Genomic DNA, 27,945 nt, shown 5'->3' on the forward strand with positions numbered 1-27,945 from the left:
GGGTGGAAGATGGCAAGGCCAAAGGTCAAGACCAGACACCCCACCACCCTGTCTGCCTCGTAGGAAGTCAGGACGTGGGGACCAGAGGCTGGAGAAGGGGCCACACCAGCCCCCCCCCCCGCGTTCGCGTCCACAAAGGCTGCCGAGGGGCAGCAAGACCTTGCCTGCCTGCTCATGGGGGCCAGGCTATGGGGATCAGGCCTCGCTGCAGGCCAGAGGACTGCCAGGCTCGTGGGGTCCCGGCCACCCCAACCTCAACCCAGAGGCAGCAGGGAGACCAGAGACCTGGCTGAGGTAAGCAAGACATGCTGGTGAGAGTGGGAGGCGGCTGGATCTGGGGGCACTAGCGGAGGGTGTGGGGTGTGTGCAGTGGGCAGGGCGGCCGAGGGAGGGTTGAGTAGCCCGGGTCCCTCTGGCAGCCTCGAGGGCTGGGGCAGCAGTGGACCCAGGGAGTGGAGCTCAGATTCAGGATGCAGAGACCAGGGTGACCCAGTGATGTCACTGTGGCAGGGAGTGGTGGGGGTGTGTTGGCCACCAGGGACCCAGTCCTCCTGCTGTGCCCAGGTCTTGGGCAGGAGGTGGACAGAGCACCCCCCAGCTGGGCCCAGGCCCCCTGTGCACTGAGACCCCCAGAGGCCTAGTGACTGGGCAGCCAAGCTCTCCTGCCACCCCACCCTGGCATCCTGGTCCAAAAGACCTGAGCGGATGCCACAGTGGCCACAGGTGAGTCACCGACCTCTGCCTGCCCGCAAGACAGTGTCCCTCACACCCCTGGGTGCTCTGTCCATTCTGGTCCTGCTGTGGCCACAAGAAGGCTGGAACTTGTAAAAGGCCCAGATGTCAGGCCACCCCCCACCCTGCCTCGCTCAGCCCGCAGGCCTGGGGTCAGTAGGACTTGGTCTCTCCCCCTGCAGGGCTGCTCTGGGGACAGACGGGGACTCCGTCTGTCCACAGGACCACATCCCTGCAGACAGTAGGCACCCCGCATTCTGCTGGGCCACGGGGGTGGCTAGTGGGTGCCCTGGGGCCTCCTGAGCTGCCCTTCCCTCTGAGTACCGTCCCCAGGGGCTGGGGCATGGCTATCCCTTGCCAGGAGATGCCTGGGAGGTTACACATGGCCCCCAGCTGCCCCTGGCCAACGACTGGGCAATTCAAGGGTGGGACAGCCCGGCCTCGCTGCATAGCCTCTGGTGCAGTCCTTCTCCCAAGCTCCAGGTGGGTTACCTGCTTCTCTGATGCCCAGCTGAGAGCATCCAAACTCTTGTGCCAGCCTCTGTGTAGGGACCTCGATCCAAGCCACAGTGTCTCAAGGGTACTTCGGGGTCACTGAAGGCGGCCATCAGCCCTGCGAGCTCAGCCTCCAAAGCCCTGCCAAGGGAGCCGCTCCCCTCAAGACTGCCAGCCCCTCCGGACCCCTGCTCTGAGCTCAGCCTCTGGAGGCAAGATAGGCACCGTTGGGGGCGGGCACAGCACGGGAGCCCTCAGCCCAGACGCTGGGACGCTGCAGAGCTGGTCTTTGCACCAGCCAGCAGTCTCTGCGGTCCTGCACTACAGCCCGCTAAGGGTGCCCAGCCTGGCAAACAGGGCACACGCATGTGCACACACACAAGCCAGTGTCATCACAAACCCGAGCTCCTCAAGGGTGGGCCCATCCGTCTGCCTTCTTAGCCCCGTGCCTGCCCTGGGCCCCACAGACTGCCAAGCAGCACCCAGGCTCAGGGCTGAGGAGCTGCAGGGTGGAGCCTGGGCCAGCCACTGTCCTCATAGATGACTGGCGTGGCCATAGGCCTGCGGAGCCCACTGCACATTGGCCCCTTTGGGTGGGGGTCCAGAGGTCCCCTTCCCCCAGTCCCAGCAACACAAGGTGACAGAAGGGCCTCCAGGGGGCTCTGCAACGCTCCCTCCCCTCCCCACAGTCTCAGCACTCTGGGGGCCAAGACCCCCACTCGTCAGCTGGGTCAGAACAGAGCAGGGCCAGTTCTCCCGGCTACCCCCCCCCGACATGCCTCGGAGCCCCTCTACCAGCAGGCAGCAGGCGATGGAAGCTCTCCGAGCAGGGTACACCTGGCTGGAACGCCCAAACAGGGTGACAGCTAAAGTGAATGGGTGTGAAAAGGGGGTGGCCCGGAAGCTCAGAATGCATCCTGCTAAAGTTCCAGAAAAGGCAGGGCTGGCCTGGAGAGCGCCCACCAGTCAGGTCTGTGCCTAGGGCAGGGGTCTGGGGCATAGGGACGTCAGAGGCCAGCTTGAGAGGTGGGGACCAGCGGCAGATAGTGTCTCCAGGGTGATCAGCCTGGCCTGGAGCCAGAGTCTGGGTGGACCTGCCCTCAGGCAGCCTGGGCCCACAAAGCCTAAAGTGCTGCCCAGAACACGGAGGCCACCCCGGGGGGAGACGGCTGATGCTGGAACCTCCACTGGGCCCCTAGCTTGTCACCCTCTGTCCACAGGTGGCACCTTGACTTTTCAGGACACGGCTGGATGGAAGGCAGAGGCCACGACACCCACAGCATTCCTCACACAGCTGCCCTGCTATGGGGCTCGCACTGTCTCTGGGAGGACACAGGGCCCTTCTGAAGCCCAGGCCTTGGCACTGTCCACAGGGGCCACTGCCCCAGCTTGCTGGCCACCCAGAGTACACCGGGGTCACCCAGCTGTCCACGCCCAAACCTCCAGTGTGTGCCCCACCCCCACTGGCTGCACCTGCCCTGGTCCCCTCATCCCCCCAATGCCTGAGTGGTAGGGGGCCCGTGGGGTCTGCCAGGCACCCCCGTGCTTCTGTACTTCAGTGAACACTGGCCAGTGCCCCATAGGCTCTGCACACACCGGGCCTGAGAGGCTGGGCACTGCATCCCAGGCCCCACCAGCCAGCACCTCAGAGGGGAGGGGCCCACTGCTTGCTGGGGTTTGGGCCACCACACCCCCACATTCCACAGTGGCCCGGACCCTCTGCTGCAGCCAATTGCAAAGTGCAAGCCCCCTACTCCCTGCACTTGGTATCTACGGGCTCCTGGGGCGGGGGACCGCCCTCCAACACAGCCCTTGGCTGGGCGGCTGCCTGCCTCCCAGCCGTCCTGACGGGCAAGGGCGCTAGTGTGGAGACAGGAGCAACGGACTGGGCCCACCTTCCTCGGACCACCCCTCCTAACAGGGGCCCAAGCAACCAGAGCTGAGCCCCTCGAGCAGCAACACGCAACCTGCCTCATCACGTTCCATCTCCTAATCCTCAGTTCGAGAAAGTCATGGCCCTGCCCAACAGAGACCCCCCTCCTCGGTCCTCCTGGCTGGTCCACTGTGACACCTCCGTGCTGGCTCTCATCACTCGGAGCCTCTGGCCGCCGACCTCAGACCCAACCGCAGCTGAGGGCACCGGCCCCCCATGCCAGCCACCAAGGGAAAGCAGCACCAGGACCCCTTGTATACGGCCCGTCATGCTCGGAGGAGGCTGAATCCCAGGGGATGAGCCCAGGAACCCAGGCCCAGACCACAACACGCCCCGCACATGGCGACAGGGTGCAGCGGACACAGCGCAGCAGCGGCAGAGTGGGGCGGGGACAGCATGCACACGTGCACACGCACACACACACAGGCGCGGGGTGCATGAGCTCCTGTGAGAACCAAGGTTGGCAGGGAGGGTGCAGGGAGAGGCGCCATGTGCAGCAGCCACGCCAGGGTCCTGGGAGGCAGGGGGGCCACTCGAGCCATGTTCACGCAGCTGCCTGCAAGGAAGCTTAGTCACATAGTCCACAGGCTCTGGGCAGTCAGAGACTCAAATGACAGAAGACAGGGCAGTGTGACAGGGACAAAGCCACAAGTGTGGCTACGACCCAGGAGCTGGACCCTCCACAGCACCAGGCAGATGCTGAACGGCAGCCCTGCTCGGGCAGGGCTCCAGGGAGAAGGCTGCTCGATGCCCCAAAACCTGGGGAGCGGCCCTGGGGGAGCACAGCCTCCCTCACACCTGCCCTCCCCTCCCCAAGCCCCCTCCGAGCTGCACTTCACTCCTGCTCCCTCCGGGTTCCGGGACCACGGAGTTCAAGTGCTGAGAAGGGCCGGGTGCCGGGCACGGCCACCAGAAGCGAGTTTGTCTGCTGAGATGGAACTGGCAGTGGCCACTGAGGGCTACAAGCTCGAGTTTTACAGCAAAGGCCAGGGAGAGGAGGGTGGTCAGACGGCAGTGTGAGCTCTCGTATTGCTTTTGGTGTTTCCACCTTTAAAACTCCAGGCATTTTCTTCAAAAAGAAAAAATGAACTAGAGCAAACCTTTAACGGTAAAAAAAAAAAACACAACATTTCAAGGGAAAGCAACGACTCTCGTCGCTGACACCATTGCACATGACGTGGTCCCAGCCCCCGGGGATGCTTCTCGGCGAGTCGGCTGCCGGCCGGTCCCAGGGCGCTGTGCCGCACCCACTGCCTGGCAGCAGATGGCGCCGGGTCCCGAGACCCAACGGAATCCAAGGAGACGTGGGGTGTGGGATGGGCAGGTGTCCCCCACACAGCCCTGGAGGGCGAGCCAGCCCCACCTGGCCAGATGGCACCCGCCCGAGTCCCCAGGGCCCCGCCTGTGCGGCCGTGGTGGCCATTTCTCGGGTCGGATGGAAGCGGGAGGAAGGGCAGAGTGCAAACGCAGGGACCCACGGGCGCCAGGGTGGGGCGCGCAGGGCCCTACCAGTTCTGGTTGTCCCAGCCCTCGTCCGCAGGTGCGGACGGCGCTGCCTTCTTGGCGGCCTTGGCCCTGCCCTCCCCGCCAGCGCCCTCCCAGCTCTCCCAGCCGTCGCTGTTGCTGTTCCGGTGGTTGGACTGGTTGGACGCCGAGCCCCACACCTCCCAGCTGTCCGAGCTCCTCCTCTCCGCCGAGGTGTCAGCGCAGGTCCAGCTGTCGCTGCTCGGGGACTTGCGGGCCTTGGAGGGCTCAGCGCTGCCGAAGCTCTCCCAGAAGCTCTGGTCTATGGTGCTGCTCTGCGAGTTGTCCCCGCCGCTGCTCTGGTAACCGTGGCCCTCTGGGGGTCTTGTAAAAGTAGGAGGACTCTGAGCAGCTGCTACAAAACCAGAAATCACACCGAGGGGCCCCGCCAGCCTGGGTAGCTCTCGGCCCATTGGCTGAGAACAGACTCCATGGCCAACAAACAGAGCCCAGGAGTCTAGCCCCTCACTCAGAACCCCGTCCCCCGGCAGCTCTGCGGGGCCTCTGCCAGGAGAGTGACCCCAGGCCGCCCTCGGCAGACAGGAGCTGTGTCTCTGTCGCTTTGGAGCTGAGGACATTGCCAGAGAGCCAGAGCCCACATCCCACTGATCACCCCCGCCCCAGGACAATTTGGAAGAAAAATTCCTTTTCTATCAGCTCCCAACTGTGGTGAGACCAGCTCAACAGGGCTGCGTGGCCTGGCACAGGGACAGAGGCTGGGGACGGGTAGGACCCGCCCTGCTCAGCTGCAGCCACACCACTGCCTGCACACCCAAAGGAGACGCCTCTGCCATGCAGGGACGGTGCGCCGACCTGGAACTGGGCAGCGTGTCCTCCAGGGACCTGTGAGGCCCTACCCACACGGCCCACCCAGGCCTGGAGACAGTGGAAGAGCAGACAGGGCCCCCCTTGAGAATCCCCCAAACCAGCCTGGGAGGTGGTCGCTCCCGTGGGACCCACAGAGCAAGCAGATGGGCCTCTCTGCACAGCCATCCTGGCCCCACCATCGGTCCACCTGCCCAGCAGGAACGCCGCTCACCTGGAGCCCGTGGGAGGACCGGGGGCACAGGGCTGGGCTGGGACACAGCTTACCCATCCGAGGGGTCCTCTGCCTTCCCCGAAAAAAAGGTGGTGACGTCCCGCCATCCCTTACTGCCGACTCCCTGGACCTGGAAGGAGATGGGGACAGGGGCTGCTCGCAGAGACCCCAACCCCAAAGCCAATTCACGCCACCCTGCTGCCAAGACCAGCGTAAGATCTAGAAATAAGAGGAGCCTCACACACACAGCACACAACACACACAGCACACAACACACACAGCACACAACACACACAGCACACACACACACAGCATACAACACACACACAGCATACAACACACACACAGCACACACACACAGCACACAACACGCGCACAGCACACAACACGCGCACAGCACACAACACACACAGCACACAACACACACAGCACACAACACACAGCACACAACACGCACACAGCACGCACAGCACACAACACGCGCACAGCACACAACATGCGCACAGCACACAACACGCCCAGCACACAACACGCACAGCACACAACACGCACACAGCACACAACACGCACACAGCACACAACACGCACACAGCACACAACACACAACACACAGCACACAACACGCACAGCACACAACACGCACACAGCACACAACACGCACACAGCACACAACACGCACACAGCACACAACACACAACACACAGCACACAACACGCACACAGCACACAACACGCACACACAACACACACACAGCAACACAGCGGCAGTGCTCAGGCAAAGGCGACATGCTACAGCCAGGACAGCCCCGTGTGCACGCCCACGCACGCCCACACGGGAAGAGCAAGGAAGCCCCTGCAGACACAGCCTGCTCCTCACAGTGGGCACAGGCCCCCGGGCTTCCTCCCACCCACACAGCACCCCCTGCTGGAAACAGAACGGAACGCAGCCCCGAGCAGCCTGTGTAGGCACAGAGACCACAGCAGCTCCCGCCGGGCGCCGGCACTTACCGAGGGAAAGGCCAGCGGCAGCGAGAGGGGCAGAGGGAGAGACAATAGTTAGCGGCTGGCCAGCCCCGGCGCAAGCTGTTTCCACATCCCTCAGGCCTCCGGGTAGCGGGCAGCCCTCCTCACACCGAGGACGCGCCCTGCGCTCCTGCCCGGTGCAGCCGTGGATGTGGAGACTGGCTTGGCCATGCCCGCACGTCGGCAGGGCCTGCCCTACCTTGGATGCCAACTGAGAGACCCCGCTGGACACATCGTCGAAAAGCCTCCCCTCCTTCACCTGCGCAGGTTGAAACTCAATGTCAGCTGGGGGCGAGGGGCCGACGAAAGCCTCAGAGCAGCACAGGGAACTGCCGGCGTGGGAGGACCTGACACAGCCATGTGGGCAGGAGGACCCCGTCACGGCCCCAAAAGCTCTACAGTGGCCCCAGAGTGACTTCACCATCATGAGACTGTGCCACGGTACGGCCTGGAAGACGTGGCACCTGCTGGCCATTGGTGACAGATGATGACTCGTATCACGGATGACCCCAACTTATCTGGGGCAGGCTCCCTGGGGGCCCTGCCACCTCCCTGTTGTGCTGAGGGGACGAGCCAATGGGGCCGACACCTCCCGGGGACAGGCTGCCACCACCTGGTCCCTGTGCACACTGCAGCTGGGGCGGGGCAGAGGAGCGGGCGCCGCGCCAGGCCAGGCCGAGTCTGGAACCTGGGCGATCCAAACTGCTGGACGGACGACGCGCCCGGCCTGGCACACGCCCACACAGCTGCCGCCCGAGGGTAAGATCAGGGCGGCAGCGCCCGTTACCTTCTCCTGCGCAGGCTTGAGGACGCTCTCGCTCAGGCTGTGGCCCAGCTCCGAAGCCTGCGGGGAGGGAAGTGCATGAGCCCAACACGCAGCCTTCGCCGCGGACGCGGCAGCACGGGGCCAACAAGGGCAGCTCGAGCTTTGCCAACAGCAGGGACGGCAGCGGGATGCAAGCACATGGGAGCAGGGTCACATTTCACCGGACTCCCCGATGCGCACACAGCTGCCATGGGAGAAGGCCAAGACCACTGCCCGCCCACACTCGCAGGAAGGGCCCACGGATGCAGGGGGCGGCTGGCAGGAGCCCATGAGCTCTGAGGACCCGAGTCGACAGCAACCCCCATCTACCAGCCGGCCCCGGAGCCCAGCCCACACGAGCGGCGGTCAGTGGGTCACTCCGCACTGAAACAGGTGTGTCCCCTCCCTCCCTGGAGCGGCACTGAGCCCACCGAGAGGGAAGGGGCAGAGAGACCGGCCAGCCGCAAGAAGTGGGTGCTGGGGACGGAGTTCGGCCTCTCCTGACGCTGGTGCCCCGCAGCATAGGGGCCTGGGGACGTGGCATGAGGGGCCCCCCTTCCCCACAAGGCCGGGGCAGGCACGGTCAGAGATTTAAGGTGAAGAATTCCGCAACACAGGAAGGAGCCTCCTCATTGGACGGAATCCGTGCAAAGCAACTATAGCACGAAATGAAAATCTCGCCGAGCAGCCCCTGGCCCTGGGCCCCCAGGCCTGGCCAGAACCTCCATGGGCAGCACCCAGGTCCTGGATCTTAAAGGAGCTGCGGCCGTGACGGGCCAGGGAGCAGGGTCTGTGCACACGCAGGCGAGGAGAGCCGGGCAGCTGAGCACATGCGGAGCAGGCACCTCGGGGCACGGGCAGACTCGGGCTTTACCGGCTCTGGCTGCTGTTTGTGACCCCAAAACTGTGCCGCGGTGGCAGGGAGACAGGAGAGAGCAAGGTGGGAAGCAGTGTTAGTGACACCAGGAGGCACCTCCACGTGCACGGCGGGGTGGGGTGGGGGTCACACAAGGCGGCTTCAACACCAGCCGCTCCCCACCTGCAGCCCGACTATACTTCTGTTCCAAACTGACATGTTCCAGAACCGCCTAAGCCAACGCAACTCAGGGGCCTGGAACAAAGCCAGGCAATGTCCCTGCGACCGCAACTAGCGGCGCGCGAGGGGGGGCCCTCTCAGGTGGCGGGACACAACCTGAAGGCCACTCGCAGCTCCACGCCTGGAAAGCCCATGTGGCCGCTGCCTCCCGCAGGCGATTCTGACCCTGAGCCCTGCAGAGGTGGGTCCCACACAGCCCCGGCCACCACGTGGGAACCGGGGGCCACCAACCAAGCTTTGAAGAAGGAAAGAAGGCCAAGGCCCGAGGCCGCCACGGCCGGCAGAGGGAGGACGAACCGACCACAGCGCAGGGCTGACGGCTGCCAGTGTGGCTCGACTGCTGAGCTTGGGGGTCCCTCTCCCAAAGGGATGGTCACCGCACGGTGGCCTCACACCTGTGCCAGCTGCCAACGGCTGGGGAGACGAGTTGGCCTGCAGGGCCCGAGCTGGCACAGCCCCGCACTCCCCTGCCAAGTGCGCAGACACACGAGGTGATGGCGCCGATGCCAGGAACGTCCCTCCCTCTTAGGCTGGGACCCAGGCCCTGTGCGTGTGGCCTGAGAGGGGGAACCAGGCGGCTTCTGGACACTCCACGTGGTGTCACAGACTCAGGATCTGAGCTGGAAAACACGCTGGAGTACGAAAGCTGCTCCTACGTTACCTTTTGACTTGCTTGGGATCCAAATTTTGTAGCCTAAAATAAAAACAAAGATAGAGCCCTTTAATCGAGTGTCTCGCACTGGCCATGAGGCTTCTCTCCTTTGGTACTCGAGAGACTCAGTTCCCGCACTGCCTCCTGCCTGGCAGCAGCTCCCACGAGCCCAGAGGAGCCATAGGCCATGCCTGGGTTAGCACAAGCGCCAGCCCAGTGGGGACTTGGGCCAGGGCATGCCTGTGCTGTGCCAGGCCTGGGGGACAGGGGGCCAACACTGTGCTCTAGGCTGTGGCAGGACCAGGCCCCTGGTGCAGAGGACAAGGCCGGGGCAGCCCAGGGCCCAGCACCCTGATCGCCTTCACACGTGAGGAAAGGAGCAGAGGCCTGGCCAGGGACACCCAGATGGAGGCTCCTGGAGTGTCCCGGCTGCAGGCACCCTCAGACATGAGGAAGCAGAGGCCCTGGGGGGAACCAGCAACAGCTAAGTGGCAAAGCCACGGTGCTGCAGGAGCTGCACCCTGGATGCCTGGCCACTGCCCCTTGCAGGGCCCCCTGCCCTACTCAACAAGGACTCGGACCCCTCACAGGGGAGAGCAGCAAGAAGGGCCTGTTAGGCCGTGGGGAGCACCTGGCCAGTGTGCGCTGACTTTCACTCATGCCAAGACCACCAGGGAGGCTTCCAGTTCGTTGCCAGGGCAGCTCCAGGCGCTCGGGGCCATCACAGCAGGCCCGGCCCTTGGCTCTGGGCTCCCCATCCCCTCCTGGACCCCTCTCCTCTCACACCACAGCCACGGCCCAGGCCCGCACTTCCCCGGGTGTCAGGCCTGTCCCTCACTGGCCCTGCTTGCTAAGTCACTGCCTCACACACCACAGCTGTCCTGGCTGACCCCAAATCCTCCTGTCCTCGGGCCCAGGCAGGCAAGGGCGAGGCACAAAACCCGACCATCAAACCACCACTCTGAAGACCCAGAAGTGGACACTTAAGGGGCACAAGGTGCCCATGAGCTATTTCACCAGGCCAGACCAGGGCCTGGGGACGAGTCGGGGCCACACCTGCCCCCGCTCCCAGCGGGCAAGGCCACTTCTGACACGGAGGGGGACACCAGCCACAGCAAGAACTGCTGTGTGGTCCTGCAGAGCCGTCCAGGCCCAAGGACCTCCCTGGCTGGGGGACTCAGGCCCGTGCACAGAGGGCTGGCACTCCCAGGACCCCCGTCCACATGCCCCCACAGCTCCCAGAACCCCAGGCCAGCAGCGGCCATCAAAACACTGGGGACGGTTACTTACGCCCTCCTTCGCAGCCGAGGCAAACCTGCTGGCTCCGATAGTAAAGCTGCTCCAGCCCTGAGGGAGGCGAGAAACAGCCCAGGTCACGCGTGGCGGGCGTGCTCTGCCCAAGGCCCAAGTCTAAAAGGGTGACCGCGCAGGGGGTGCCTCAGACACCTCTGCTGTTCCTGCTTCTGCCACGGAAACGAGGCTCATCTCACAAGCACCCAGGTGGCACAGCGTCCGCCCTCGGCCCATCTGCAGGCCCCGGAGCTGGCGCCCTTCCCACCCCCGCCAAGAAGCAGATGGACAGCTGTGGGCGGGGCTGTGGCTGCCACGGGGCCTGCTGCCCGTCCATGTTCAAGGTTGCCTTCTCCTAAGCCTCCAAGGTTAAGATGCAGACATTCAGAAATGTAAACGTCTCATTTAAGTCACCCCTTACTCTCTCGCTCCTAAAAGAAATGCAGAGGCCCCTCCACTTTGAAAGATAACTAAACTCAGCTGTCCCTGGAGAACAGACATACAAGAGAAACCCTACAGACAGTAGCTAAATTCATGCTTTTCTTCCCTAAAGAAGGTCCAGCAACAACTGTGAGAGAATGCGACCATGGCTATCCTGAGCAACGGGAAGTTACACGCCCTGGAGCTCCTGAGATCCACTGACAGGGCTCTTGGAGATGAAGAGATACACTTACATAATTGTTGAATAGAAAGTTCACTCATTTTTGGAATGATGAATGTGCACGGTTCAAAGATGGTGCTGGGCATATCCCTGTCGTGTGGTCAGCCCAGACCACGCATGGCTGTCTGCCCAGTGCCTTTGCGTGCACACACAGCATGAAAACAGATTCCTGTGCCACCCTTTCTCACACGCCGTGCCCACCCTCCATGCCTGCAGCTGCAGGTTGCCGTATTGCTACTGAAAACCTTCGTCGTCCTTCACATGGCAGCATCTGAACGCTGCCCTGGCTCCATCTAACCGGCCTCACTAGCAAGGCCTGCAGGTGGTTTACAGTTATTGGTATTGCAGACAGCAATACTGCAATGAGCAAAACCGTTCTTAAAACATAGTAACAATACTCTTGAAAAGTCAAAGTCTGACAAAATTCATTTCCCTGACTGGAAAATTGGCAGCCAGCCCAGGGTCACACCCTGACACTTGCCCTGAGGTCAGGCACCCTTAGGAGGGAGGGGTGAGGCACCCGGTCCAGGCACTGCCAGCCTGGAGAGGGCAGCTGTACCCATGCAGCTCCCTGCTTGGTCTCTGCCACGGAATCCCCGCCAGAGCTGTCTGCCAGCCACGCTCAGCACCCTCCTCGAGAGGAGGTGACGTGGGCTCCATAGGAAACCTGCTCTTCAGGGGAATAGACGCAGTGAGGTTCTAACTATACGTTTTGTGCCAAAAGTTAGGAAAGTGACTAAATACATTTCAGATGTAAATAACTTAAGCCACATTTCAGAAGAAAATTTCACTGACGGTAAGGGGACCGCACACCGGAACTAAACAGTGTCTCCAAGACTGCCGGCACTGCCCTCTGTGGGTCCCCCCATCCGTGGCTCCAGGCAGCCCCTCACACCAGGCCTGCCACGGGAGGTGTGCGCCGCAGGGCCCGAGCCTCCTCACCGAGTACAGGGACGACATGGCGTTGTTGAGGAAGTCATCTTCTCTCTTCTGCGGCGGTGGCGTGTTCCCAAACCCCACGTAGCGACTGCCCTGGGCCCTGAAGGCAAAGCACCAAAAGCAGCAGCTGGCGTGAGCCCTGCGTCACTATGGGCACTGGGACCTGGGACAGAGGAGGGGCTGGCCCCAGAGGACCTGCCACCTCCACCACAAACAGGACACACAGGTGCACCCAGTGGGGCGTGAGCCTCTGCAGCTCAGCTCAGCATACCGAGTGCTGCCCTCTCTGCTCGTTTAGAAAGACCCCTGGCCGTGTGGCCATTTGATCCTCTGCAAGCCCTGAACCCTGGGTGGACAGTTACTGGGAGAAAGGTTGAAACAGTTTACGTAGCTTTGGGGATAAAAATTCATCTGCCTATCAGGTAGATTCCAGGAGAAAAATGTATAATTTTTCTCCTAAGCATTAGGTCTTTTCTACACTCAAGACCCCAATTCAAACCTGGGCTGGCCAGGGCTGGCCACAGCTGGGCCCCACGCAGCGCACGCTCAGCATCTGCATCCGCTGCGCACAGGAAGGAAGCAGTCCCACCCCACAGTCCGAGCCCGGGGGGGCTGCCTGCCTGAGCTGACCCGTCTCGAGAGGCCTCACCCTTGATAGGAGCCGAGGTCATCACTCAGCCAGTCTTCAAAAGCCTTGTCGGAGGAGGCAGTCACGTTCTGCGGCTGGCTGGGACCTCTGAAACCAAGAGCCAGAGGTTGGTGATGCCAGTGCTGGGTGGAGGGTAAGGCAGGAAATGGCCGGCACCACGGCAGCTCCACCAGCGCCCACTGGAACCACGTGGTCCCCCTGGGAGGTGCCCTCCCACCACCGGAGAGCACCCGAGGCCAGGCCAGCCTCCGGCTCTGGCCAAAAGGATGCTCGGGTCACAGCCGCTGAACTCCCGGAGACACTCAGCCAGGGATTCCCAAGGGGCCTTGACGGCGGCTCTGTGCCTTCCACACTGGCGGGGAGGCAGCTGGGGATGGCGCAAGAGGGACCAGGGCTGGGAACAAGCAGAAGTCGTAAACGGTGCCAGGACCAGAAGCCCCTGGACATGGACCCGGCAGCAGCAGGAAGCAGGGCCATGGGCACGAGTGAGGACTGGGGGGGGGGGGGGGGGCCTGGGCACCCAGTGCACACAGGGGTCCTCTGGGACCCAGTCACTCCCCGCCACCCTCCATAGGGACACTCCCTGCAGCGGGAGCAGACGGAGACAGGGAACACCGTCCACAGCTCCACGATGCCACGATTCGCGTAGCTGCAACGCATGGTGCGTACGCTCTAGGAGAAGCTGTGTGGGGCTCGCCCCTGCAGACCAGGGAGGAACTGTTTTTTATTTTAGATGTGTCTTTTTTTATTGGTTGAATCTTTACTAAAAGCTGTTTTTCCCCCTGGCTTTTGGGAAGGAACAGCTCACAACCGTAGCTGTTACAATAGCAGGAAATTGAGGCTTCTGTGGGGACCCCGAGCTATGGCTAAGATCAGGGCTTGGCAGGGAGCAGGGCTGAGGCCTAACTCGCAGGCAGGGGAGCAGCTACCGGTGGGTGGTGGGCGGCAGCGTCCTGGGCTGAGGCGGGATCCAGTTCTGGGCAGGCGAGGACTCCGCAGACCACTCTCTGCCGTCAGCCAGGGTGGCCACCTGACAAGGGGACACAGGTAGTTAGCACGGACTGTCCTGTGCCACCCGTGGACCCATCTACTCAGGCACAGCCAGCCACAGCTCGCCCAGACCACCACCACACGCAGCCTCCTCCCCGGCCTTGGCGGCCACAGGCTCAGATCTGCACAACAGGTCTCCCTGGCCGTGATGGACGACTGCATTAGTGAGCTCCTGAACAGTGAGGCCCCAACTTCAAACCCACAGGAACCACACATGTGGCCCCTGATTTCCAAAAGTATCGCAGCCATGGCATCATGGATCACAGGCCCTTCGCCTGGAGTTGGGGAGGTCTCGTTCGTCTCTGTCAACTACGGGACACTTGTCTCTCCTCTGAGAAGAAGACGCTGGCTTGGAGGCAGCAGGGGCCAGTGTCCCTGTCTGCACCCGAACTGTGCCCCGATGGGCATGTCAGAACTGATGGAAGATTCTAACTCCAGAACCACTGAATACCACGGCCCAAGTGCCACAAGGGGTGGAGCAGGCACCACACCGGCGAGTGGGGGCTGGTCATTACCTTATCCCTGAATAACGCTGCGGCTCTGCTATTGTACTTCTCCTGCAGGGACCAGCAGGGATCGTAATCCTCCTGGGACTCCAGGAACTCCCGGAACTTGGCGTTCCCACCAGCCTTCATCTTCTCAAGCTCGAGGTCCTTCCATTTGTCCATGGTGACAGAGCGCACGAAGCTGGAAACCAGAGGCCTGACCTAATCACCAAGCACTGGGGACTCCCAGGGCCTCCCCGCCAAAACCAGGGCTGTGACTCTGACAGCCTGAGGAGCTGCATGGAGCTGAGTGCCAGCCGGCTGAAACCCTGCGCCACGGTGTCCCTGGAGCAGGCCAGGTTAGACATGGGATCCTGCAGAGGCTGGACAGCAGGACACTGACCTGAGGTGTACCCCGAGCCCGCGGTGTCTCCCCGAGCACTCCAGGCAGATCCAGATGCCGTAGGTCACACTAACCCACTGGGGATTGAACGCGCCACACTCAAAACAAACCTGCAAAGGGCCACAAACAATTTGCCGGGTGGCTCAGGGCAGAACCCAGGGACCCCCAAGGATACAACAGGTGACCCCTAGAGAGGCCAGGCAGCAGGAGCTGGCCCTGGACAAGAGCTCGCACAAACAAGCCAGTGGCCAGACAGTGGGCCGGGGCGAAGCCTCAAGGGAAAGAGCCTCCCAGGCGATGCAATGTCTGAGGGGAAGACCAGGTGGACACGCCCTGAGAAACGTGGCAGGAGCCCCCAGCCCCAGCAGCCAGCCCTGGTGAGCACCAGAAACAGCCTCTTCAGCCATCAGCTGCTCCCCCCAACCCGCTCAGCACGGCCATGCACCACGAGTGCAGCTATTCCACGGAGCGACACGACAGCCGTGCGCTGCTCCCTGGAGACCAGCCAGCCCTGGGCAAAGCGTGGACGGGAGGCAGCGCTCACATTGTTTTCATCTTGCACTCGGACTTCTTTAAGCACCTTCCTGGTTCGTGGGCTGGCCATGCTGCTGCAAAGGAGAAAAACAAACTTTTTAAATTTATGAACAGATAATTTTACAAGGAATAAAATAAACTGTCCCTTCAAAAATACTATAGGACAGGTAAGAAAAATCCCACTGAGCTGCTTAGGAGAAGCTATAGAGATACTTGGCAACGATAGGGACCCCCGCTGTAGGGCCCCCCACCCCACCCCCGCCCACGCTACGGTACTCCCAGGCCACGGCCATTGCAATGATTCGGAACACCACATAATTACTGGGATCTCCTTTACATAAGCATCATGTACCACCAAAACTGTATAATTCATAGGAAATCCTGTTTTCCAATGGTGAAATCCACAGCAAGTAGCAGTCCTTATAGAACACACATACATTTCACACTTAAAAGGAAACACATCCGACTTGGGCTGGTCACTTCTGGGGACCGTGCATGCTAGCCCTCCCCTCCACCTCTCCAACATGGTACGGGGGGGGGGGGGGGCTCCCGCCTGGGCCGGGGCAGAAGCAGAGCCCCCGACCGCTGTGTATGAAAAGACCAGCCTGCTGGAGCATCCACGGAGGAGCTGGTGGCTCCTCCATGGAGCCACCCTGGGCATGGAGGCACCAGATCCTGTGGCCACAGCAAGACAAGGACTGCCGCCTATGGGCCACCAGACCTGCCACGATACCTCACAGGGACACTGGTGGGGACAGCGGCAATGAGGCTCAGGCTGAAGAGAAAATCCACTTCCTCAGGGATCTACTGGCTCCAGCGGAACTCAGCTTCAGCTGATGGCCCACTTAACCCACAACCAGGAAAGTCAGTATAAAGAGACTCAGAGCCGGAGAAAGGGTGTGAGGCCAACCCCAGCGTCAGCTGCGAATGAACACACATGGTGGTGTGTGTTGCCACCTGAGTTAGGGGAACAGCTCACAGGTCCAGCACACACCGCAGAGCAGACGTAGGACAGAGCGTCCAGCCTGGAGGCAGTGGAACTGGACCTCAGGCCACCTGTACCCCTGCCGGCCACAACTGCGCGCTGGCTCTCTGACGCTCACCTGCCTCTCGGGATGAACAGAGCTGTGGGCTGTTTCCCCAACTCACACGGCAACACGCCACTGCGTGAGGAACACAGCACCCTAGAGCTGGGAAGCTACACACGTGCACTGCTGTCCTTTCCAGCAGCATCCCTTCCTCCTTCACTGCTGTATTTAAGGTGATGGTTTAGACCAACCAGCTTTTCTACTAGTGGCACAGGGGGAGCTTCACTCCACGTATGGGTTAAAAAAAAAGTTTCAGAAAAACTCTGTCCCACACTTGGCCTTCAGTCTTAAATGTGCAGAGATGAGGCATCCCTGAGGGGGCCCTGGCTCTCCAGGCAGCCAGACCCTCTCAATCTGGCAGCCTGTGACTTCATATGCCCTAGCCCCTACCTTTGAGCTACTTGAGGTTAGGAGATAAACACCGGTTCTCTGTGCCACAGGTGACGGCAGTGTCCTAAAACCGCAGGTTGTGATGGTTACTCCAGCCCACAAGACTCGGCCTTCCGTGACCCATTCAGGAGGATAACTGCCACCCACAGCACTGAAGGCAGGAAAGGGGCAGAGCTGCACTCTGGGTTTGAGCTCTCACAGCCACAGCACAAGGGCCCAGGCAGAGCTGGTACACGGGACAGGCACACAAACGACTGTGAGCCGAGCAGGACCTGTGTGGGGCGGGCAGGTGGTCACAGCTGCCCTGCTGCAGGAGACCAGTACCGGTCTCCACTCTCAGTCCTGTTTCCACAGCACCACTCCTGCCCTCAGGGGCTCACATCTCAGTCAACTGACAAACAAAAGTCAGAACCCTAGTGAGACAGCTCTGAATCTGTGAGTAAAATAAGCAGAAGGATATTCCCACAACTACCGCAGGGAGAAAACCTGGGGAAGTGAAGGACGTGGCGTGGATTTTAAAAGGAACTCCACCATGTGACCAATTCTGGATGTTTGAGAGGCTGAGTTCTCTGAAATACTAAGTCTAATAACACGAAAACAAATAACTCCTAACTTTCAAAAGCATAAATACAGTCTATCTTAAAAAACAATCCAAGAACTCTCAACACTCGAAACCAAGATGATAAAAATGTACCTCTTTCTGCAAGTGGGCATAACCTCAGTAAACGTTGGACCAAGTGGGGGCACTTTTCCTTGGTTAAACCACCTGGAACACTCTCAACACACGCGATCAAAAGAGATAATTAAGGACACCACTTAGTCCCCAGGGCTGTAACACAGGTGGCAGGTAGATAATACTAATCATCTTTCTCAGAAACTGTCCAAAGCACCAGAAACACCCATCTCTGAGAACAGCAGCCCTTTCTCCTTCTAAAGCACAGACTATTTCTGAGCTTAGCAGGGACATGGTTCCCTAAAAGGACGCCAAGACGAACCCAGGAGCTATGACAGTCCCGGACCACCACTAGAGCCCTGTTTTGCTGCTCTCACCAACAGCGCAGCGGGAATATTAGGCCTGCGGTAAACGAGAGCAATTATTGCTCAGACTGGGTGGTTTGCGACTAAGTTTTCACCAGGGCAGGCAGGACGCACAGTTCCTCTAAAGGCAAGCAAACTGAAAAAAAGCTTCAAAAGCCCCTCCTGGTTTTCCTCCCTCCCACAAGACCACCACCCGCGTCAAGGGTAGGCAGGGACAGAGCAGGCTGCGGCCGTGTCTCCGCCGGGGCTGGCTCCCCGACGCCTGCCGGACACCCTAGCCCCCCGGCTGCGGAAGCGGCGGGGCTCGGGGTTCGGGGCCCCACGCCGGGTCCTGGGTCCGAAGGAGCTCGGGAAGAGGGTGCTGAGGGGACTGGGCAGGGCCCGGCTCGCCCCAGGGCTGTGGGGGGGGAGGCCCCCGGCCCGGGCTGGAGCAGCGCAGGGCGAGGGCGGCGGGAGCCCCGCGCAGGCCCACACTGAGCGCCGAGGGGCGCGCGGCGAGCGAGGCGGACGCGGCCGGACCGGGCGGAGGAGCCGCGGTGCGGCGGGTCCCGGGCGGGGGCTGCGGCCCTGAGGGGCCGGGGGCGACAACGCGTCCGCGCCGCCGAGTCGCGCGCTTACCTGGCGGGTGGGGCTGCGGGCCGGGCCGGGTTGGGGTTGGGATCCGGGTCGGGCCGGGCCGGGGTCGCGCCGTCCAGCTGCACAGAGGCTGCGCGATGCTCGCCCACCGGCCGCCACCAGCCGCCACCAGCTTCCGGCTACGTTGCGCTTTGCAAGGCCTCACGGGAGCCGGCAGGGGCGGGACTTCCGCCTCGGGTTCGAGTCCGGAAGTGCGCGCCCGCGCGGTTGCCATGGAGACGCAGCGGTTCAGGGCCCACGACGCGCGGACTGCGCAGGCTGCGCCGGGGACCTGCAGGGCAGGGGCAGAGGGTGTCGAGCGGGGTCGCCTCCGGGAGGCCAAGGCAGGGACTTCGGTTTGTTTTTACTGGTTGCTTTTCTGCCTACCCCGCATGTTTTTCATTGATGGATGTGACTCTAGAAATAATTGAGAGCAAGCATTTTTATCGAGGTGCCACTTTTGTACAGTGAAATGTACAGTTCTGAGAGTTTTGCATCCGCCCGTGTAACCCTCAGTCAATTATAGAACACAGTCGGTTATAGAACATTTCTAACAGCGGCAGCCACTCTTTGCTTCCCACCCCCATGTTTTAGTGTCGTCTGTTCTAGAATTCGGCATGAACAGCATCATGCAAAATGTACTCTTCCGCGATGTCCTCTTTCACTTATCATGTGTTTGAGATTAATCCACGCTGTTGTGCGTTATCAATAACTGGTTCCTTTTCATTGCTAAGTAGTAGTTCATTGAATGAATATGCCTCATTTGTTCATTCACATGTTGGACACTGGAGTTGTCTCTAAGTTTTGGCTATTGTGAACAAAGCTTGCTTGAAATTCAAGTATTTTGTGGGCATTTTAAAAAAATCATTTCTCTTGGGTAATTACCTAGAAATGAAATTTCTGGGTGATGGGATAAGTGCATATTGAACTTTTTAAGAAAGTGCTAAACAGTTTTCCAAAATGGTTGTACCATTTTATACTTCCGCCAGCAATATGGGAGTTCCAGTTGCTCCATATCTTCGTTGACACTTAACATTGTCAGTCTTTTTATTGCAGCTAGTGGCTACAAAGTGGTGTCTCATTGCAGTTTGTTTGCACTTCTCTACATGATCGTTTGAAAGCTCCCCTGGGCACTCTCAACTTCCCCACAATTCCAGCCTGCCTAGATGAGCATTCCCCTGCAGCCAAGGGAAGCCCTTGGGAAGGTGTTGGGGGCTGATTCTGGTGGTATACCTTATACTAATCATTCACTATAGTCTGTAATGTCCATGTGCTGCCTGACACAGCAGTAGTCAGCATTTTCTTCAGACACGGTTGCTGCCTTGTGACTTGATAAAAGGCCTGAGTTGTTGCACATAAGCAAATGAACAATGTTTTTGCACTAAAGCCAATAAACACTTTAAGGTCCCGTCCTTTATACAGGGTTCAAGACCCCCCAGGGTTCCAGACCCTGCTCAGTTCAGGGTTCAAGACCCCCCAGGGTTCCAGACCCTGCTCAGTTCAGGGTTCAAGACCCTCCAGGGTTCCAGACCCTGCTCAGTTCAGGGTTCAAGACCCCACAGGGTTCAAGACCCTGCTCTTATTCCCAAGAGTCTCCTGTCAGATACCACTTACCATTAGCAGAAGGGGTAATCCTCTTGGTCTCAATCTCAGGCGGTGGCTCCTCCCAGGCCCCCACGGTTGTGCCTGTTTTAGGTCGCCCCCCTCCATGGGGAGTCTTACCCATCATTAACTACCAACCATCAATCGGGGGCCAGTTCTTGGGAGAGTTCTTCTTGTTCTTGTTCTCATGGCCTCCAGACTCCCACCACGGGGGCCCTCCGTGTGGGAGTTGGGAGCATTTGCTTATGTGCAACAACTCAGGCCTCTTATCAAGTCACAAGGCAACGACCATGTCTAAAAAAATGCTGACTACTGCTGCATCGGCAACACACGTACATTACAGGCCATAGTAAATAATTAGTATAAGATATAACACCAGAATCAGCCCCCAACAGGAGGGAGTCACTGGTTCTTGTGTAAACACAGAACCAGCCCACTCTTTGTGTAATAAAAATAAATCTTTTTTTGTGTGAGTTATTTTTCAGTTGCCATGAACCCCAAGATTGCAGGTCACATAAGCTGAGCACCCCTAGATGAACTAGTGGGCCTGATTTGTGACCCTGGAGCCAGGGGGAACTAAAAGGTCAACCACAGGAGGAACCAAAGTGCTCAGATCAAGGAACAGGGACAGAATTAAGACGTGAACCTCAGCATCACTTCCTGGCATGCTCCAATCAGATCGCTCCTCATAGCTCTCTACAGGGCAGGGGTAGGGAGGGAGCAGATTGGATCATTGCCTCCTGTGTCCTTGCCAGTTCACTCTCAATAAAGCTTTTCTTTTCCCAAAAGCTGGTGCTATGATATTGGCTTCTATGTGCTATGTGTGTTGAGCAGCGAGTCCATGACTTGCTTGGTAACACTTGAGTAGGAAGCCATTGACGTGCACAGAAGGGGGTGGGTGAGGTGACGTGGACAGGCACCAACAGCATCTACAACAGTAGCAATATGAACAGTGTAGACTTCAGGACAAGAAATTCTGTAGTCAGGACTGCACAGGCTGCATGAGTTCAGAAGTGGGAGCTGTGTGCTGAATTAGTCACAGTGGGCTTTCTGGAAGAAGCAGACTATGAAGGAAAATAAGTTGAAAAGGGGAGGGAAAGGGAAGCAGTCCTGGAAAGGGCACAGCTGGAGCCAACATCTGGCATCAGGTAACTGAACCACTAGCGGAGGCTGAACTTCCACTTTTCTGATTAAAGTCGTAGTGCTGCCTTATCAGCCAGCCCCAGCCAGGCTGGGGAAGGCCTGGGGCTGCTTCCTCGCCCAGACCAAGGCCTGCCTCTCCAGAGCTAAAGACAGGTGTGGCCCTTCCCAGGACAGGGTGAGCCTGCTGCCTCTGCAGTCTTGAGGCTCATCCAGTGACCACAGAGTGGAGAGGAGAAGACATTCGTAACGGTGTGGAGTCCGGGCAACAAAGAGGTGAATGGTGCAGAACATGAAGCCACAAACAGAAAACTTTGTATTACTGCATCTAAAGTATTTAGATAGTTTGTTTTTCTTTTAGAACCAACCACCACAGTCCATTAGTTTTCAGTCACAGTAATGTGCTCATCTCTGTGGCTCCAGCCTGAAGCTCTGGAAGTTCTCAGTGAGAATCGAATGGAGCACATGAACACAAAGGTGAAACGAGAACCTCGGAGCAAATGGCTGCGTGGAGAAGGGCTCCCAGCAGCCACCTGGACATGTGCAGGTGAGCAGAAATGACACTGCTGCAATCCAGGCAGCAGTCTAGGTCACCTGTGAAGTCACCGTGGACACAAAGCAAACTGTTGCCTCTCCCTGGACTCAGTTTTCCCATCTGCAAAATGAGGTATCTCCAATGTTCCTTTTGAGCCAAGAGCCCACACTTCCTGAGCACTCATCAGAACTGAGGCCCTGGGATTGCTGAGGAAGATCTCACTAAAACCTCGTGACAACCACACATGTTCTTTCTGATATGAACCCATTGTTCAGATGAGGAAACTGAGTCACAGTATAATCCAGTAAGTAGTAGAGCCAAGGTTTGCACCCAGATGTCTGTAAGGTCCTCCTCAGAGTAGGAGAAGGAGGGTGTGTGGAGCCAGAATTGTCCTCTGATGGGGAAAGCCACTCCTGGTCCCAGAGATGGCAGCCACAGAGCTTTCATTCTAAACACAAGGAATAGACCACAGGCAGGGCTCTGAGCAAAGGTCCTCTGTGACCCTGGGCAGGCCCCAAAGCCAGGTCAGCCCTGTCCAGAGGGCCCAGCCAGCTCTCAGCAGGGGTGCCTGAGCCTGAGAAAACAGCCAGAGCTACACAGGGCTGGTGCGTGTGTGTGCATGTGATGTGTGTATTGCTGTGTGTGGTTGTGTATGTGTGTATAAGTGCAAGTGTGTGCATTGGAGTGCATGCCGTTTGTGTTCATATGCATGCACGCATGTATATGCTTGTGCGTGTGTGTGCTTACATGTGCATTTGGTGTGCATGTGAGTGGTGCATATGCATGCACGGGTATTGCATGTGTGGGCACATGCCTTCAAGCTTGTCAGCTCAGGACAATTGTGCTGGGCCCCCCATCTGCACAGTGACAGCAGGTGTGGTGATGGGGTGCTCCCAAGGGCAGACGCCTGCCCAGGGCTTCCTTGCAAGGCAGGTCCTGCTGTGTTCACCTTGCACAGCTGCCAAGGCCGTGGCTCAGGCCTTGGACAGATGGGCCTGGGTTCCCCCAAGCTGTGGCAGCAGCACACGGATGCAGATGCAGGCCTCCCCCACCCCAGAGGACCCTGGGCCAACCTTGCCAGAATGCCATCCAGCAGCATCCTGGCCCACACCCCCAGCACGGCCATCGGGGTGGGGTCCCCAGGCCCCACATTCCTTCCTGTCGGGTCAGCCTTCCGTGGCCCCTGCAGTCAAAAACGCATTCCTGCTCTGGCAATGCAGGCAGCTCTCGGGGAGCACCACTGCCCGCATCTAGACGTGAAGCCAGCTAGCCTGCCGGCCGGCCAGCCAAAACCCAACGAGCATCTTGAAATGACTTCTTTTTTTTTTTTTTTTTTTGAGACAGAGTCTCACTCTGTTGCGTAGGCTAGAGTGCCGTGGGGTCAGCCTAGCTCACAGCAACCTCAAACTCCTGGGCTCAAGCAATCCCAAGTAGCTGGGACTACAGGCATGCGCCACCATGCCTGGCTAATTTTTTTGTATATTTTTAGTTGGCCAATTAATTTCTATTTTTAGTGGAGACACAGTCTCACTCTTGCTCAGGTTGGTTTTGAACTCCTGACCTTGAGTGATCCTCTCGCCTCAGCCTCCCAGAGTGCTAGGATTACAGGCGTGAGCCACCACGCCCAGCCTTGAAATGACTTCTAATCCTATCAGCTGGCCAGGGCTCTGGGGCCCCCAGGAGAGCCACATCTGGGCCCGACATCACCAGACCCCTTAGTCTACCTGGTCTCTCAGCTCACCTTGAAAACACCCCCATGTTGGGCTCAGCCAGGTCCCACGGCTCACTGTCCAGGGGTGTTTCCCACTGAGCTTAAGGGGCGTCTGGGGCCACGCAGGCCCTCGCTGCCCTCCAGCAAGCAGTCAGACCCCACGAGGCTCCACGGAAGCTGCTCATCCTTCCCATCTCCTGAGAACTGTCAGCAGAAAGGTTTAGAGGCAGCAGCGGGAGCAGGACGGCAGGGAGTCGGGAGCCAGGCAGGGTCTGGGCGCATTCGGGGCCACGGCTCTTGTGGGCAGAACCTTCCCTGGGTTTGGAGTTGGAATTCCATGGAGTTGGAATCCCATTCCTGAGCCTTCCGTGGCCATAGGGTCAGGGGTCCACGGGGCATCCCACAGTCAGAGCAGAGCAGAGATGTGCTCAGAGCCGCAGCTCCCAGCCCCCAGCCAGCCTCAGCCCCCCTCTGCCTGATCCCAAAACCGTCACTTAGACCACGGCTGGGCGCCTGCAAGGCCACTATGCTCAAATCGGTTCGAGGCAGGAGCCAGCCCAGGGGTTCAGAAAGGCATTAGCTTTGCCCAGCAAGCACCTGCCAGCCCAGCTCCAAGGTGACTGATGTCTGAGAACACGATGGGGGTTGAATGGCGAGCGGGCAGGGCAGGGCAGGGCACAGCCCCCACCAGGCTGGGCGGTTGGATCCACTCAAACCCTCTAGCTGGAAAGTCTCGAACCATTTTTGGTCCGGGAGCTAGTTTAGGGCTGTGTCCTGCTCCGGGCGGGACCCCTCCAGCTTGCTGTGGGCGCTGAGATCCCGCAGGACTCCCGCCCAGGCAGAGCCTCCACGCTGCCCTGGGAGCCCAGGGGGTCCCCTGACCCCTTCCAAGCTGTGGGCCTGGAGCAAGCGCAGGTGGGCACTGCAGCCCTGCCCACCACGAAGGGCAGGTGCTTCCCTGTGACAGTGGGAGGGGGACCTTGGGCCAAGGCTCCCACGGAAGCTCCAGGGACAGTGGAGCAGATCCATGGAGGGACAGGCCAGAACTTCAGGAGGGTTAGGGTCAGGGTTAGTCCATCCCAAAGTTCTTAAGACACAGAAAAGATAAGAACAGGGGAAGGGAAGGGAGTTGGAAAGGGGGTGTCCTCAGCAGTGGGCTGGTGAGGAGAGGCTGTGACCAGCAACCTGTGACCTGTTGGGGGACAGGGAGGTGGCCGCGCTGTGCAACAGGTCACTGAGCACCACCCAGGGGAACCCCCCACTTTATTTATATTCAGAAGCATCCGACATAGGTGCAGTAAGACCACCCCACCACCACCACGTAGGCGCTTCCTTCTCTGTCCTGGGCTGCAGTCCAGGAATCGGGCGGGTCAGGGCTGGACACCGGCTCCTCTGTGCGCAGCAGAGCCCATGGTCTGCAGGGCTGAGAGGGGCAGGGTGGCCCCAACAGTCCATCTGGGTCTGGCTGCAGCACCTGGAAGGACAGGAGGAGGGAGGGTGATCACTGCTCTCCTGGGGTTTGTCCACGGCCCTGGCACTTTGTCCTCCTGGGGACAATCACAGTCCTTTGAGAGGCCGCAGGGAGGGCAGGGGGGCGTCCCACCTGCTTCTCTGATAGGTGAGATTCCCCATCCGTGCGTTTTCCCGGCCTGGGCTCCCGGGTTGAGATCCAGGCCCAGGGTCTCCTGCCCCTGCCCTTCCTGTATTTCCCTGCACGCGTCCAAGGCCATCTCCCCTCTCCCTGGCCCGGCTGCCACGCTGATCACCTGGCTGACCACTGAGGGCAATCGAGGCAGAGGAGCCGGCAGGTGTCACACGATGCACATGGCTGAGGGGCTCGGGGCGCTCACCTGTGCTAAGACAGGAAGGTGCGCACGCGGCTGTGGACGGGGGCCCGGCAGATGGGACACAGCTGCAGGCTGGGGGCGCACTCCGCACAGGCCAGGTGGCCGCACGGCACGAAGACCACAGACACGGCCCGGTCCAGACACACCTTGCATGTCCTCTCCTCCCGCAGCTGCCTCAGTTCCTCCTCCACAGCCCTGGCTCCTCGCGGCTCGGGAGCCCACCGCACACTTGGCCTGGGCTCAGCCGGTTCCTCTAAGGGGGACAGGCCCATGAAGTGTCCCCAGGCCTGGCCCCCCATTTGGGCCGGTGGGGAGAGGTGGGCTGTGGCCTGGCCCAGCCCCTACAGGTGCCAGCTGCCCTCCCACCCAGCCTCTGCCCCTGGAGGGTCTCAGGCCTGCACGTGGCTCCCCGGCACCTTCAGTCTGGGCCTCTCTCCTGGGCGTGAGCTGCTCAAGGTCCTGGTGGACAGGAGCTGTGGGCAGTTAGGAATGGTCCTGAGGCCTGTCCTCCAGGGTTAAGTGAGGCCCAGCCCAGAGACAGGACCAGGGGCTGGTGAGGTCTAGTTCGCACCAAGGGAGGTGCCAGGCGTGACTTCGGGTGCCCTTGTTGCCGGGCACCTTCCCTCCCACACCTCCCACAGCACAGCAGGAACCAGAGGCTTCCTGGGGGGCCACCAAGAAGCTGCCCCTTGGCCAGGGCTCGGGCAACTGCTCGGGCAGTGGCCACAGACGCTGTGAGCCAGACACTGCTGGGGACAGCAAGGTGAGGGGAGATGTGCCCAGAGGGTGGGCCGAGGGAGGAGCAGGATGGCAGGTGGGCAGCGTTGGGGTGGGACCCCCTCTGGTCCCTGCTGGTGTGCAGCACAGTCCCCGTGAAGCCAACCCGGGCAGCAGCTACCTATGGCACAGGCTGCAGGTGCCGGGAAATAGCGCTTCCATCGGGGCTCTCACCTGGCGGGATAGCGAGGGCGGCATCTTCCGGCTCTTCCCATCGGTCCTGGAAGGAGGCTCTCGTGAGCAGAGGCCCTCCCCAGCCCCCGGAGCCCGCAGGAGAGGAGAGACTCACCCAGGAGCCCCGCAACCGGGGACGAGCCTCCCGGGCGCTGTGCACAAAGTCTCTTCCCTTTGACTGGAGCAAGAATCGACACCTGAGGACAGTGGGTTCAGAAACCCACAGAGAGCGGGTTGGGGCTTTCTGAGCCCCTACGTCAGGTCCAGGCCCTGGAGGGTCCTGGCCTCTGCTCCCCGCCAGCTCTGCAGACAGCCCAGCGGAGTGTCGGGAAGCAGCCTGGGGCGCAGAAAAGGTCCCTCTGCCCATAGCCCTCCCCGAGGCCTGGCGTGCCTGCCTGGCCAGAGCACCATCCAGAAGGGGCCTCCCCCGGGGCCACAGGGACAAGGAGACCCGGGGTGCAGATCTGCCCCCCCCCACGGCTGTTACCTGGGGAACCACTTGGCATGCTCGGTCCAGGGGTCATCCCCTTGCTTCCAGTTCTGCAGACCTCCGTAGCAGAAGAAGCACCTCACCTTGTCCTGCTGGCCTGCGGCGCACAGAGATGCTGGCCCTGGCTGGGCCCCGGCCAGCCCCATGACCCCCAGCCCCTAGGGTGGCCCCTCCAAGGCTGCGAGGGCTGGGGGCTCCCTGGGGGGCCCTGCCGAGTGGCTGGGCGAGTGGTTTCACAAGTACCTCAGTGGTGTCAAAGATGGAATGAGGACAATGTCGGGGCACTTGCCGGGATAGATCCAGAACGTTCCGGAAAGGATTGAGCTGGCATTCCCATTGTCCACAAAGCCACTGGGTGGGGGCAGGCCCCTAGGGCCTGGAGCGCCTGTGGCCCTGGAGCTTCAGGGGACCAAAGGGCCCCTCCCCAGGTCATGCCTCCCCAGGACGGATTCCCAGCTCGAGGAGGGGGGCTGTCCTCAGATGCCAGCCCAGTGTGGGGCTCCAGGGACTCAGCCTCCGACCCCCCTCCTGGCGGCCCCCCCAGATGGGGCAGCTGCCTGCAAAACCTACACCGTCCTCTGAGCCCTCCCTGGGGGAGTGGGGAGCTGGGGCTGCCAGGGTGGGTCTGGACAGTGTCCGGAAGGCAAGCACTGCCCCCCGAGCCCACTGGTGACAATGACTGCCACTGTGCCAGCGCTTACAAAGCCCCTGAGAGGGGCAGGCCCCAGGACGTGGCCCAGACAGAGCTGCAGAACTCTGACCCCTCCTCAGCCTAGACTCTCCCTGCTGGGGGGATGGGCTCTGTGGAGCATAGTGCCCATGCGCCCAGCAGAGGGTCCCCGGGACTCACCCGTGTAGAAGAAGCCAGCAGCGGCCAGCGGCTCAGGCCGTACCCCAGTGGTCGGCGGCCAGTCATAGAAGGAGGCCAGCCGCATCTCCTCCGAGCCCATGCCGGGAAAGGCAGGCCCCTCTGGCAAGGGGGCCCCGGCCCCCTCTCCCTCTTCCTCCTCAGCCAGGGGCTGCAGCTGGCCCAGGATCTGCCCGTCCACATGGTCCTGGGCTCCCCAGGGGCCACGGCCCCGGACGTGGCTGCACAGACAGGGGGGTCTACAGTTGTCCTGCGGGGGGCTGTCGCCGGCTGCCCCGTGGCTCAGCTCTGGGCTGCAGCACGAGCTCTTGGCCCTGTCTTTGGGGCCCATGGAGGAAGCACCAGCTCTGACCAGGTCAGA

General features: G+C 60.5%; 2 protein-coding genes across 8 annotated transcripts; both read right to left on the reverse strand.

The window, feature by feature from the left end:
• Window positions 1–4,245: 4,245 nt before the first annotated feature.
• Window positions 4,246–18,598, reverse strand: ARFGAP1 (ARF GTPase activating protein 1). Of its 7 annotated transcripts, none has more exons than XM_012772944.3 (14): window positions 18,444–18,598; window positions 15,320–15,380; window positions 14,776–14,885; window positions 14,403–14,574; window positions 13,767–13,867; window positions 12,838–12,924; window positions 12,192–12,288; window positions 10,589–10,645; window positions 9,308–9,340; window positions 8,425–8,454; window positions 7,533–7,589; window positions 6,945–7,004; window positions 5,777–5,853; window positions 4,246–5,008 (listed from the first exon to the last, which is right to left on the reverse strand). In XM_012772944.3, the coding sequence occupies exons 2-14, from the start codon at window positions 15,377–15,379 to the stop codon at window positions 4,666–4,668; spliced, it is 1,284 nt and encodes a 427-aa protein (XP_012628398.2). In that variant the 5' UTR covers window position 15,380; window positions 18,444–18,598; the 3' UTR covers window positions 4,246–4,665. The 7 variants fall into 7 exon arrangements, with proteins under 7 accessions (XP_012628398.2, XP_075866921.1, XP_012628396.2 ...); XM_076010806.1 differs by having other exon boundaries at window positions 5,777–5,847; window positions 15,320–15,383; XM_012772942.3 differs by having other exon boundaries at window positions 15,320–15,383.
• A 6,685-nt stretch (window positions 18,599–25,283) lies between these two features.
• BIRC7 (baculoviral IAP repeat containing 7) lies at window positions 25,284–27,915 on the reverse strand. Its single transcript, XM_075993342.1, has 5 exons — window positions 27,567–27,915; window positions 26,714–26,813; window positions 26,342–26,423; window positions 26,227–26,272; window positions 25,284–25,528 (listed from the first exon to the last, which is right to left on the reverse strand). Exons 1-5 carry the CDS (start codon window positions 27,913–27,915, stop codon window positions 25,284–25,286), a joined length of 822 nt encoding a protein of 273 aa, XP_075849457.1.
• Between the last annotated feature and the right edge of the window lie 30 nt (window positions 27,916–27,945).

This window comes from Microcebus murinus, chromosome 16 (genome assembly GCF_040939455.1).
Source record: "Microcebus murinus isolate Inina chromosome 16, M.murinus_Inina_mat1.0, whole genome shotgun sequence".
Taxonomy (NCBI): Eukaryota; Metazoa; Chordata; class Mammalia; order Primates; family Cheirogaleidae; genus Microcebus; species Microcebus murinus.

Coding starts and splice junctions, on each gene's coding strand:
- ARFGAP1 (XM_012772944.3), bottom strand. CDS start 15,379: ATGGCCAGCCCACGAACCAGGAAGGTGCTTAAAGAAGTCCGAGTGCAA. Junction 7,005..7,532: donor TCAAGCCTGCGCAGGAGAAG/GTAACGGGCGCT, acceptor CAACCTGCGCAG/GTGAAGGAGGGGAGGCTTTT. Junction 5,009..5,776: donor GCAGAGGACCCCTCGGATGG/GTAAGCTGTGTC, acceptor TACTTTTACAAG/ACCCCCAGAGGGCCACGGTT.
- BIRC7 (XM_075993342.1), bottom strand. CDS start 27,915: ATGGGCCCCAAAGACAGGGCCAAGAGCTCGTGCTGCAGCCCAGAGCTG. Junction 26,273..26,341: donor CCCGGTTGCGGGGCTCCTGG/GTGAGTCTCTCC, acceptor GCCTCCTTCCAG/GACCGATGGGAAGAGCCGGA. Junction 25,529..26,226: donor CGCCCTCGCTATCCCGCCAG/GTGAGAGCCCCG, acceptor TGTCCCCCTTAG/AGGAACCGGCTGAGCCCAGG.